At 42.0% G+C, this 12,738-nt stretch overlaps 1 protein-coding gene across 1 annotated transcript in view; it reads left to right on the top strand.

The window, feature by feature from the left end:
• The window catches only part of CNST (consortin, connexin sorting protein), a 116,328-nt gene that overhangs the window by 88,771 nt on the left and 14,819 nt on the right, over positions 1-12,738 (top strand). The window contains exon 9 of the mRNA XM_055146746.1: positions 2,876-3,750. Within this exon, the coding sequence (XP_055002721.1) occupies positions 2,876-3,750 (875 nt within the window). The remainder of the gene's footprint in view (positions 1-2,875; positions 3,751-12,738) is intronic.

Raw genomic sequence — 12,738 nt, forward strand, 5'->3', positions numbered from 1 at the left:
GTTGCTTGTTGAACCTTCTGTGTTATTGTTTCTTCAGTACTGAAATTCCAGTAGGAGCATACCAAGTTAGATTGGAAAGTAACATAAAAGCCAATGACACTCAACAAACAAAAACAATAATCCAACTTTATTTTAACCTTCACCATCTTAACAAATTGGCAGCTGACAAGCTTAGTAGCATGGAAGCCAGTGGAAATAAAAAAAGACCTGTGCTTTGTCTTCATTTTTCTTCTTCCTTCCTTCCTTCCTTCCTTCCTTCCTTCCTTCCTTCCTTCCTTCCTTCCTTCCTTCCTTCCTTCCTTCCTTCCTTCCTTCCATTCTTTCTTTCCTTCCTTCCTTTCTTTCTTTCTTTCTTTCTTTCTTTCTTTCTTTCTTTCTTTCTTTCTTTCTTTCTTTCTTTCTTTCTCTCTCTTTCTTTCCTCCCTTCCTTCCATTCTTTTTCTTTTTCTTCTTTCTTTCTCTTCTTTTTCTTTCTTATTTTCTTTCTTTCCTTTCTTTCTCTTCCTTTCTGTAATTTCTTAAACTTGAAGTGATTCTTTGATATTTGGCAGGATTAGTAAAACAAAATCCAAGTGAGTAAATTATAAAATTCTCACAGGCTATTTATTCAGTAGCTCATGAATCAGACAACATCTTATCTAGCAGTTAGAATGGAGCTCTGAGTAGTGATACAGAATGAAAGACTTTATAACAGTAAGCTATAATTAAGCAGTGAGCTGGAATTTATCTGCAAGTGAGAACAGAGCTTTTATTTGTGATTTTCTTGCAAAAGATTACAGAGTGGGAAATTCCACTCAGACAAGACCATCTAAGTACTCCAATGTGATGAAAGTGATACAGGATTTCTGTAGATAGATTTGCTTCCTATGAGTAGATTAACAAAATCCTTTAAAGGGAGAAGGGAAATGTTGTAACAGGGAAGGATGCTTATGTGTCAGAGCAGTGATAGATGGTCCTCTTTGAAGCCAGGATTTGAGAGCACACTTCTCAGTGAGGAGGCTGTGCTCGCCTCCCTAAATTCTCTCTGGTTTGGATGTCAGGATACTACGTTACTGGGAGTGGCATAAGTGGGTATAAGCCCATCTCCCAAGTGGTCACATATGCTAGATACACATGGGTTGTAGTCTCCTAGTGATCCTCTGACTCCATTCTGGGCTTTTTTTGGATCAATACCCTGTAGTGCTCAGGGTTTTTCTAGACTCAGTGCTCAGGAGTAGCCCTGGACATGCTTAGGGTACTATGTGTATTGCAAGGGGTTAAAGTTGGGGTCGATCATTTGCTAGGCAGGTGCCTTATCCCCAAACCCCCAAATCCTTTTTTTTCCTTTTTTGTCAGGCCGTGCAGTTTTGGACGCAGCTCCCAATTCTGTGCCCAGGAACCTTACATACTGGGGATCATACCTGGGTTGGCCACATGGAAAATAAGCATCTTAGTCCAGTGGTACTTAGAAACTATTCCTGACAATGCTCAGGAGTTGCTCCTGGCAGTTCTTGGGGGTTCACCCAGTGTCATAGATCAAAGCTGGGACTCCAACTTGCAAAGCATGATTTCCAGTCACTTGACTTTTCTCCCCAGCCCAAGGATATTATGCTTAAGTAAGTCTGAACAGAATAGACTGACCTACATCTTTGTTTTTTTGGTTTTTTTTTGCTTTTTGGGTCACACCCAGCGATGCTCAGGGGTCACTCCTGGCTCTGCACTCAGGAATTACCCCTGGCCATGCTCAGGGGACCATATGGGATGCTGGGAATTGAACCTGGATTGGCCTCGTGCAAGGCAAATGCCCTACCAGCTGTGCTATCACTCCAGCCCCTGACTTACATCTTAATAGATAAGCACCTATATTGATTTTTTTATATATATTTGGCATTTTGGAGCCACACCCCACGATGCTTAGGGGTTACTCCTGTCTCTGCATTCAGGAATTACTCCTGAAGGTGCTTGGGGACCATTTGGGATGCTGGGGATTGAACCCTGGTCGATCACATGCAAGGCAAATGCCCTCCCTGCTCTAATATCACTCCAACCATATATATATATATATATATATACATATATATATACACACATATATACATATATATACACACCTATATGTGTATATATATATATGTGTGTGTGTGTGTGTGACTTTTGGGTCACACCCAAAAGCATTGCACAGGGCTTACTCCTAGCTCGTGCACTCAGGAATTACTCCTGGCAGTGCTTGGGGAACCATATGGGATGCTGGGAATTGAACCCGGCAAACACCGTACCAGCTGTGCTATTGCTCCAGCCCCTTTAAATATGTAAATACATTGCTAACATCATGCAAAAATATTTACTTAATATGCATGTCTTAAATACATGGAAAATTTTTTTCCATATTTTAAAATGTTCATTTATAACATAGAAATATTTATTATATAAGGTCTATAATGAAATTCAGAAGAATATCTTTTAAACCTCTGAGAAATCATTTTTTCAATGACAGTACTGTATTTTTAACGTGTTCCATTCTTTGTTTTTTTCTGGGACCTCCCAAGCTGTGCTCGGAACCTGGGGCCACTTACTCAGACAGCCAGGCCAGACAGCTCAATGTGGGCCCCAGGACCAGGCTGCCTGCCTTTATGGCACTCGAGGAGGCCGTGGTGTCCTTGGGATAAAACCTGGGCCTCTGTGCTCTCACCCTGGCCTCACTTAACATTTTAAAAATAATCTCTTTTTATACATGAAAAGTTATTTACTCTCTCAGGTATTTCCTAACTAGCTAAAACCATTCAACAGAATTTCCAATCGAAAGGATCAGAATACACATTTTCTGTTAGGTCCTATGCAAAATACTGCTTTGACTCTTAAAATAGACTATTTTGGTTTTGTTTTGTTTTGTTTTCAGAGAGTAGCACTTGCCTTGGAGAGGAGCCAGGGAGAGAACGGCCGCATAAAGAGCCCCTGGAGAGCCTTCCCTGCTGTAATCAGCCGGGCGGGCAGGCGGATCCCCTGAGCCCTCCGGTAGCTGCAGGGAAGGCCCACGAGGAGGAGCCCCTGGGCAGCGCCCAGGACACCCTGGAGCTCCCCGCCCAGCCCGGGGCCGGGCCACACTGCGCCGAGGATGCCGGTGAGGCCGACGGCTTGCCGCTGGCTCAGACAGATGGCTGCCCAGGGGCGGCCGGAGTAGAGGCCGCCGCTGAAGCTCCGAAGTTGATGCTTTCCCGCGAGTCAATGATAGAACCTTTGATTCTGCCCGGCTCTGACCATATACCTCCTGCGCTGGTTTCCGAGGGTCAGTGTTCACAGACTCAGAGAAAGGAACTTCACTTGGCGCTGGGAGATGCTCCTGAGGCGGTGCCCACGAGCCAACCTGAGAACAATGAGCTGAACGAACCCAGGCAACCTGATCTCACTGGCAGGGATGGAAAATCACCCCTGGGGCCGCCTGACTCACCCGAGTCTGAGCGGGTACTTTGTGAAAATGGGAACGCATCTGACTTAAGTGCAGCGCTTCCAGAGCGGTCTATGGCCCCAGAGGGAAAGGAAGAGCAGGATGACCTAGTCAATAAAGAAACCGAAGACTATTTGAACAGCCTTTTAGAGGGATGCCTGAAGGATGCGGAAGACTCCTTTTCCTACGAAGATAACCAAGAGGAAGACTCTGACCTCCTTCAGGATCTTTCTCCTGAAGAAGCATCTTACAGTCTACAGGAAAATCTGCCTCCCGATGACAGCTGTCTTTCTCTCGATGATCTTGCGAAAAGGATAGAGATCGCAGAGGTAAAAATTGAGATTTAATTTAAGTATAATGAAAGATGATATTTTTAAAGTACATTATGCTAAATGCAGCCTGATTTTTTTTCAATTATCTCTGATCTCAAATGGGAAATTTTGGTTAAAATGTTCAATAATTAGTAGCTTTTTTTTTTATATGTGCTGACTAAAATGACTTTTAAGCAGGATGTTCATAGTTCAAGAAATAATATCACACATCTCCAGGTACATTAAATGTTTTGATGCCATTTTTGTGTTCCTTTGATGTTTATTTGGCAGTCCCACAATTTATGATCAGGATTAGTCATATTCTTGTAAGGAAATATTTTTCTCTTATATATCCAGATGATAATACATATATACCACTATTTCTTCCCCTTTGGGGGTGATGGTGGACCACACCAGGCCAAGCTGGAGGCTTCCAGCTCTGCTCAGGGGTCGCACCTGGTATTATTTTGGAAACAACATATTAGGGATTTACCTGGGGTTGGCCCCATACAGGGCAAGTGCCTTAATCTTTATCCTATCTCTCCAGGCAGTTTCTTCCTCTTATATGCATATTTTAGATTCTTAAACACTGTAGCACAATGAAGGAAACAAAATAAGTAGAAAATATGAGATGGATTTTTTCAGGTTTGGGTTTTTTTTTTTTTACTTTTTGGGTCACACCCCACGATGCCCAGGGGTTACTCCTGGCTCTGCACTCAGGAATTACTCCTGGCAGTTCTCAGGGGACCAAATGGGATGTCAGGGATCTAACCCAGGCCTACCGAGTGCAAGGTAAACGCCCTACCACTCTACTACCACTCTGGCCCCTGGATGGATATTTTTAAGTCATTAAGTTGTATATAATGAGTTTTTTCTTTCATATAGTATTTATTCTTAAACCTTAAGTGTGAACAGATTTAATACTCACTACTTGACTAAGTCAAATATTACAAATTATTCAAAGTTTTAAAGTTTCTCTGAATATCAGTGAGCTTAATCAAAACCAAGAAGGATGGGGGGGGGGGCAGAAAAGAATTAAGATAGTTATTCATGGGGCCAGGGTGACAGTACAGTGGTAGGCTGTTTGCCTTGAGCGCGGTCAGCCTGGGCTTGATCCCTGGCATCCCGTACAATCCCCCAGCACCTCCAAGAGTAGTTCCTACGTGTAGAGTCAGGAGTAACCCTTGAACATTGCTGGATGTGACCCAAAAACAAAGACAAAAGACAACAAAGATAAAAGATCATTCTCCTATGTTTGATAAGATTATTATTATTATTATTTTTAAGTTTAGGATTAAAAAAAAAAAAAACAAGCCAGAGAGCTAGCACAAGGGTTTGGGCATTTGCCACACACCTAATCAACTGCAGTTTGATCCCCTCTACCACATAAGGCCCCCCAAGCACCAGCAGGAATGTTCCTCAGCCCAGAGCCAGGAGTAAGCCCTAGCACTGCTGGGTATGGCCAAAAAGCAAGAAGGAACAAAAAAAGATAAAAGCCACAATAAAATGAGAACCTTAGAGGGAAGGCAGCCTTGAATGGTGGAGAGAGCAGAGAAATAGTCTTCAATTCAGATGCTAACTCTGTCAGTTATCAGGTACTTGTGATCTAAGTCTCAGTTTCCTCCTTTGAAATTAGAATAGTTGCTACCTCCTCTCTTTCAGTAAGCTTTTTTGTTTTTTAAAGATGAACTCTTAAATCCTATTTAGACACTTTTTTTCCTCCCTAACTTTAAAATTTAAAACAAGTAACTTAAGAGAGGAAATAGAAAAATAAAGCCAAGCAAAACAACATGACTTACTTGAAGGCAGGACCTGTGAAAAGTTTTCTGTTCTGTTCTGAAAAGTTTCTGTTCTGTGATTTTTACTGTCATTTCTTGTCAATTCTGCGCAATGAGTTTTCTTTTTAGTTTCTTCTTGACAAATTAGAACAGCATATTCTAACCCAGTGTTCATCAGTGTTCATCCTTTTTACTTTAATCAGACCTCTTCATTGTTTTCCATAATCTATGATTTTTCCCTTTACCTTTTTCTCAAAATTATATAATATTGCCCAGAGAGTACAGAATTTCGATTTGTAAATTTTGTAAGATGAAAATTTTAGAAATGAATATTGGGGTGTTGTGGTGCAACATCATATATAAGCAAAGTTAATACCACTTAATTATACATATAAAAGTGGTTAAGGTAGCAATTTTATGTTTGTGCATATGTATAATTTTAACTACATTTTAAAAAATATTAATAAAAATCATGGTTCCTAAGTTTTTCTTGCTTATGTGAGAAAAAAAATAGGGCAAATAAAACATTATACCCAGTATTTCTTTTCTTCTTTACTTTCACGAAGCCTCTTTACAGACAATTACTAAATCATACAGAAATACCAAAAGATTACCTTTTCATGCCAATAATCAATATGTCCTCATGAGAAAAAGTTAAGGACTAGTTTTTCCTTTATGGATGTAAGATGTCAAGAAGGATCAGAGTCTCTCTCATAGTCTGCCTTAAAGAATTATATGATGGGGGAATTACTTTGAGTTTATGTTATACTACAGTCTAATGGAGTAATCCTTTCTCAAATGAAGGTAGCATCTATTTTCCAGTGGGATACCATGAGCAGGAGAAACCATATGTACTTACCTTTAAAGTCGTCTTTTCTCTGATGTTTATTTTGTTGTTATAATTTGATTTTGCAGTATTGGGGTTCAAACTCAGGATCTCAGAACCTCCCTCACTTCTAAGGGAAGTGTTCTATAGAGCACGTTCCTGATCCTGTGAAGTTATTTTTTAAATGATCCCCTTTCCTAAAATTCTGTTAGTCAATTAAGTTGCGTTGTTTCTTGTTTGTTTGGGGGGCTATGAGGAACAGTCACAGGGACCCTCTGGACATTCTCCACTGAGAGACCAGTAGTTCAGTTCAAGGGCACAAGGATGCAATGCTGTGTGGGCCCTGCAGTGTCATGGGTCAGCAGGCCCACTTGGAAGGCCTCCACAGGTACATTGGGCAGTGTTTGGGGATCTCTAGGGCTGCACCCAGTGATGCTCAGGGGACCATGGAATGTCTGGGATCAAAGTTGGATCAGTCTATGCACTTCAACCTCCGCACTATTTCTCCCCCTTCAGTTGTCCTTAAGTTTCAAGGGGACTAAAGTTTCAAGAATGCTTGCCTTGCACTTACCCAGATTTGTTCCCTGGTACCACATACATTTCCCTGTGCCCCACCAGAGTGATCCCTGAGAACAGAAGTAAGCTCTGAACACTGCCGAGTATGGCCCAATGACAACAAAAGTTAAATGAAACTTATTTACTTAAGAGTTTTCTGTGCCATCGCACCAATTAAAAATCTTGACATTGTTTTGTAAAAACTAATTTGCAGTGCTATAACAATGCTAAACATACTGTTTCTGAGTACCGCCTTCTCTTTTAGAAAAATATGCTTTAATATAATCTACACAATTTCTTTTTTTTTTTCTTTTTGGGTCACACCCGGCAATGCACAGGGGTTACTCCTGGTTCTGTACTCAGGAATCACCCCTGGCGGTGCTCAGGGGACCATATGGGATGTTGGGATTCGAACCTGGGTCGGCCGCGTGCAAGGCAAATGCCCTACCCGCTGTGCTATTCCTCCAGCCCCAGTCTACACAACTTTTATCAGGAAGAGTGTTTAGAATTTTAAAGCTCAGAGGTCAAGCACATGTTTCGTATATCTATGAAGCCTTGGTTAGACTCCCCTCCCCCCACCCCAACACACGCACAGCCCCTAAAACAACAAAATTTCAAGGTTAGGGAGATAATTCAAAAGACTGCAATACATACTTGATATTCAGGAGCCATAGATTTAATCCGTAGGATCATATAGTCCCTTAGCATTATCAAGTATAGTCCCCAAACCAAAAATGAATTAATAAATATATACCTTTAAAACTAGACTTTGCTAATGCTTACTATTTCCTTAACACCTTAAAATGAGGTTTTTAGACTAAGTAAAATGTTTAGGTCTTAATAGATTTGCTTTTAAATGAAAACATTTTGGCGGGGGTCGGTGGAATTGGGGCCACACCTGGACCAGGTACTCAGAGCTTACTCCTGATTCAGCTCAGGGATGACTTCTGGTGAGACTTGAGGACCACATGAGATGCCAGGATTAAACCTGGGTCAGCTGCGTGTAAGGCAAACTCCCTACCTGCTGTGCTATCTCTCTGGTCCTCTTAAGGGCAAACTTTTAAGAATTAGAACAGTCCTGTGCTTTCTGTAACACCATCGTGAGGATCTTCTGTATGTCAGGCTTGAATGCAGCAAGGAATCCTGAGGCTCTTCTGCCTTTGGGATGCTCCCTGCTGCCACACGTGGCTGGTTTTCCTGGAATTGTTTTTGAAGTACTTTTTAGACTTCTCTTTTGTGAAAAGAGAACAGAGCATGATTTCTTAATTATTAAATAATGCTCTAAGAAGTGTTTTCGTGCCCTCGGAAACCCTGAGGAGGTGAGCCTGCTATTCCTTCTCCCGAGTCTTCTCTGTTTTTCTTCCCAAGTCAGTCATTTCTCCCACCCGTGACAGCTTCCCACCCGTTTCTTTGCAGCTTCTCACTCTTTCTGCTGTGGTGTTTATGATGCAATGTAATGAACGGTATGTTCTTTCATGGCAGAGTCTCGGGTTTTTCCCCCTCATTTTCTCTTCTCTGCTTTCCCCCCCCACTTGTGCAGATGCTCAGCATTGGTGCCAGTGTAATGTGACTTTGCTAGCCTGGTCAGCCTAGTTAGTGGAAGCGTTTTTTCCCCTCCTCTTTGTGTGGGCACTTTTTTATTGTGTTGGTATTTTTTAATTTTTAGACCAAAAGACTCAACACATAATATTCACAAAATCTCATTGAGATACCATAATATCTATGCTATTGATTGTAATTCATTACTATAGAGATATATGAGCACCAAACTTCCAAGATTAGGGAACTTTTTCAAGTTTTCTAATTCATTCTTCCCTTCTCATCCTATACCTGCCTGCTTTTCTTTTCTATATTATCACTTTTACTTTTATTGGGGGGTTTCGGGTCCCACTCAGTGATACTCAGGCACTGTTCATGAGCTTGATGCCCAGGGATTATGGCTGGTTGTGCCTTGGGGCTCTACGGTGCCAAGGCTGGAATCCAGGGTTCTCACTTGCAAAGCATATGCAGTAATCCCTTGAGTTCTCTCCTCAGCCCCCATTTTAATCGCTTTTGATCTACATCTTCATTGCCTCTTCCTGGACTTGTGCAGTAGCTACTTAAAATGGTTCCCAATCTCTCATATCATCTTTTCTCCCTTCAAGTGACCTTACAATTAGCTCTGTATAAACTTAGAGTGCAAACTAATTCCCAAAGGGGCAGATCAACTTATTAAGGTCAGAACAAGAAATAAACTATGCTAAGTTTCATCACAGCATCTTTAGCAATCGTGGCAGCTTAGAAGGCTGATTGTCCATCCTTTACCCCAGTGGGAGCCTGAGCAGGTTTTGGGTACTGGAGGAAGTCATGTGCTTCTACTGTTGCCACTTTGGGAAGCTCTGATGGGAATTCAAATTACACCTCTGTTACTTAAAGCCAAACATTTAAAGGCAGTAGTTCTGGGGCTGGAGCGATAGCACAGTGGGTAGGGCGTTTGCCTTGCACGTGGCCAACCCGGGTTCAATTCCCAGCATCCCATATGGTCCCTGAGCACCGCCAGGGGTGATTCCTGAGTGAAGAGCCAGGAGTAACCCCTGTGCATTGCCGGGTGTGACCCAAAAAGCAAAAACAAAAAAACAAAAAACAAAAAAAATAAAGGCAGTAGTTCTGCTGGCCATTAAAACACAGGGTCAGTTTGCTTTTAAAGTGGGAGGAGGGCAGAGAGATAACAGGAGTTAAGCCATTTGCCTTGCTCGTAGAAGACCCTAGTTTGAGTCCTAGTGTAGCATATTGTTCCCCAAAAGATGCCAGAAGCACAGAGCCAGGGGTAGCCCTAGAGCACTAACAGATGTGCCCCGCCCCAATAAAAATAATAATGCAGGAATCTCAAATAAAACATGAAAATATGCTATTACTTAAAAATCAGAGAAAAGAGGACAGAGTGTTAGTATAGCAGATAGGGCATTTGGCCTTTGCACAAAACCAACCTGGGTTTGACTCCCAGCATCTCATATGGTCCCTGAGCCATATCAGGGGTGATCTCTGAGCAAAGAGCCAGTAGCAAGCCCGCTGAGCACAGCTGGATGTGGCCCAAAAAACAAAACAGAAAGTCAGAGAAATACTTTCAATGGTTTGTTTGGATTCTGTTTTAAAGTGTTAAAACATGAATTTGTTGTTTAGATATTTTGTTAATGATTACTTCCATGCTTGAACTCTAACAAAGAAAACTTCTAAATGAATGCTTAATATTAATGTTAAAGCTTGATATGTAAATTTTTGCCCCTTCCTCATAAAAATGAAAGGACTTAGTTATAGAGTGATAAGGAGTTCTCCTGCTCTATTACAGAAATATTCAGCTTTTTGAAACAGCCAGACAAAACCAAAAGCAAACACTGTCAGGGTCTGGCTCTAATATAATGACTATTAAACTATTAATTTTATTTGCCTGTAAAAATATTTTGCCTGTCAGTCTTCCCCTTACCTCCCTAGGGCTCCAGGCTAGACTAACTGTGCCCTCAGGCTTGGTGTTCGTGGTGGCCTGGTTCATTCTGCTGGCTTTTCCCGCATCTTCTCCTACTGTCTCTTTGTTCTCAGTCAGTGCAATAGCTCTACTCCTAGATCCACCTTGTCCCCTCTGATCTTTGTCGTTTTCTTTAGGTTTTTATAGTTACGCTCCGTTTTTATTTCCTTTCCCCTTTCCTTCATGTTCTTGTTACTTCAGTGACTGGGGGCAGTGACTGGGGGCCACAACAACTCTTTGCTTACCAAAAGGCCACATACTTTAGTAGTTGTGCACATGGTGGTGGTGGGGGGGAGTAGGGGGTCACACACTAGGTCATGGTGCTCAGACATCCTTAGGGGCTTCCTGGGGGTTGAACTCTTTAGTTGTGGTGCTCACCTGAGCTCGGTGTGCGAGGGAGCGCACACTCTGTTGTTCCAGCGATCCCAATGGGAAGAGCTGCTGATACTGTACTTGGTGTGTGTGGGCAGCAACGGGGATTAAACTCAGCCTTATGCTTGCAAGTCAGGCAGTTTTGCTACTTGCCACCCCGGGCTGGCCACTCTGATCTTTATCTCTGTGTTAGTCTGCTCCTTTTACCCTATTTATTTCTTCCTAGCACTCATCTAGGTCCTGCGGTTTTATCATGTAGTCTGAGACTACTTTGGTCCTCAGTCTTAAATGCTACTAGTATACCTTGGTCGCTAAAGCCTGTTGCATTTTTTCTCTCCAAAGTATTCCTTTAAACTTCAAATAAGGCAGGGAAGTTGCCATTATTTCTCCTATTTTGCTAAAATCCTGTACAGGGTACACGGTCTCTTCTTCTGCATTTAATTATAAACTCCTTAAGGATAGGAACCCTCTGGAATATCTCTATATTCCCTGCAGTCTGGTGTAAATCACAGCTACCTATACAGGAAAGCTTTTTTCCCCCAGCCTGGTTTAGTTTTAAGAGAGAAATTATGTTGTTCAGATAATCACAGACCAGAGGCTATATCCACGTGGACCTCTTCTGTGTCCTCATTTATTCTTTGGTGTATTATCTACTCTAGAAGCAGGGAGCTGTCTGTAAATACAGATTCAAGCTCTCTACTCTTGCAAAGCTTGCTCTTCTAAAAAATAAAACCAAAAATAACATAAAACTAAACAGTATAGGGACCAGAGCAGTAATATAGCTGATCTTGAACTTAACTGACCAGAGTTTGATCCCTGGCACCCGCCAGGAGTGATCCCTGAGTGCAGAGCCAGGAGTAAACCCTGAGCACTTCGAGGAGTGGCCCAAAAATTATATAAATAAATAAACAGTATAGGGGCTAGAAAGAGAGTGCAGGATTTAAGGTGCTTGCCCTGCACACAGCCGATTGTGGATTGGTGCCCCAAGCACCGCCAGGACTGGTCCCTAAACAGAGCTAGGATTGAGCCCTAAATACTGCCAGACGTGGCCTCAAAATAAAGAAATGTTAAAAAGGAATGACCAGTATAGTGTCAGATGTTGTGTATAGAAACCTCCCAGGGAGAGCGGAAGCAGGGACTGAGTGACAGCAGGTGGAGGGGTTGATTCTTTTTACCTGGCAATGGAAGACCAGCAGAATGGAACTCAGTGAAGACGGGGTAAGTATAGGAGGTTCAGGTGGAAGAGGGAGCTGGAGCTGGTTTCCGGAGGTGTAGACAAGGGTCATGAAATGGAATGAGAAGCAAATGGTGATGCAGAGCCGTGGCTGTGAGCAGTATAGTGGCAGGGCTAGTGGGCCTGGTGACTGCTGCTTCCTGCTCTGTGGGGAGAACAGTAGGAATGCAAGACCAAAGAGCTGGTGGAGTAACTTTGGCTTTGCAACAGTTCAGTGATATTTTTTGTTTACATGCTCATCCTTAAAATGCTGTTTTAAATGGTTGTTAATATTTCTAGGGGAGTATACAATTGCTTATTTGGAAGTATAAAAGATTAGGCCAGATAAATATTTAGTTGTTGTCTTAATTTTGCACTTGTTTATAGATTAAATTACCACCAGTAACTTCTTTTTACCTTTTCTTGGGGGAACTCAGGGGTTACTCCTCGCTCTGTGCTCAGGAATTAGACCTGGCAGTGCTTAGGAATAGTTATGGGATGCCAAGGATTGATCTTGGGTCAGCTGCATGTAAAGCAAATATGCTGCCTGCTGTACTATCCCTCCAGTCCCAATAACAATAACTTTAGTTACAGCTAGATATTTGTTTTGCTCCAAGGGGAAGAATTTAGTATATTTGACTGTATAGGGAAGGAATTTAATTAAAATAGTAATCAATTTAGTTTCTATTAAAGCTTGAATTTTTTTAATGTAATCATTCTTAATATTTATTTTGGCGTGGGGTGGGGTCTCAGCCATGGTGCT

Source organism: Sorex araneus, chromosome 9 (genome assembly GCF_027595985.1).
Source record: "Sorex araneus isolate mSorAra2 chromosome 9, mSorAra2.pri, whole genome shotgun sequence".
NCBI classification, from domain to species: domain Eukaryota; kingdom Metazoa; phylum Chordata; class Mammalia; order Eulipotyphla; family Soricidae; genus Sorex; species Sorex araneus.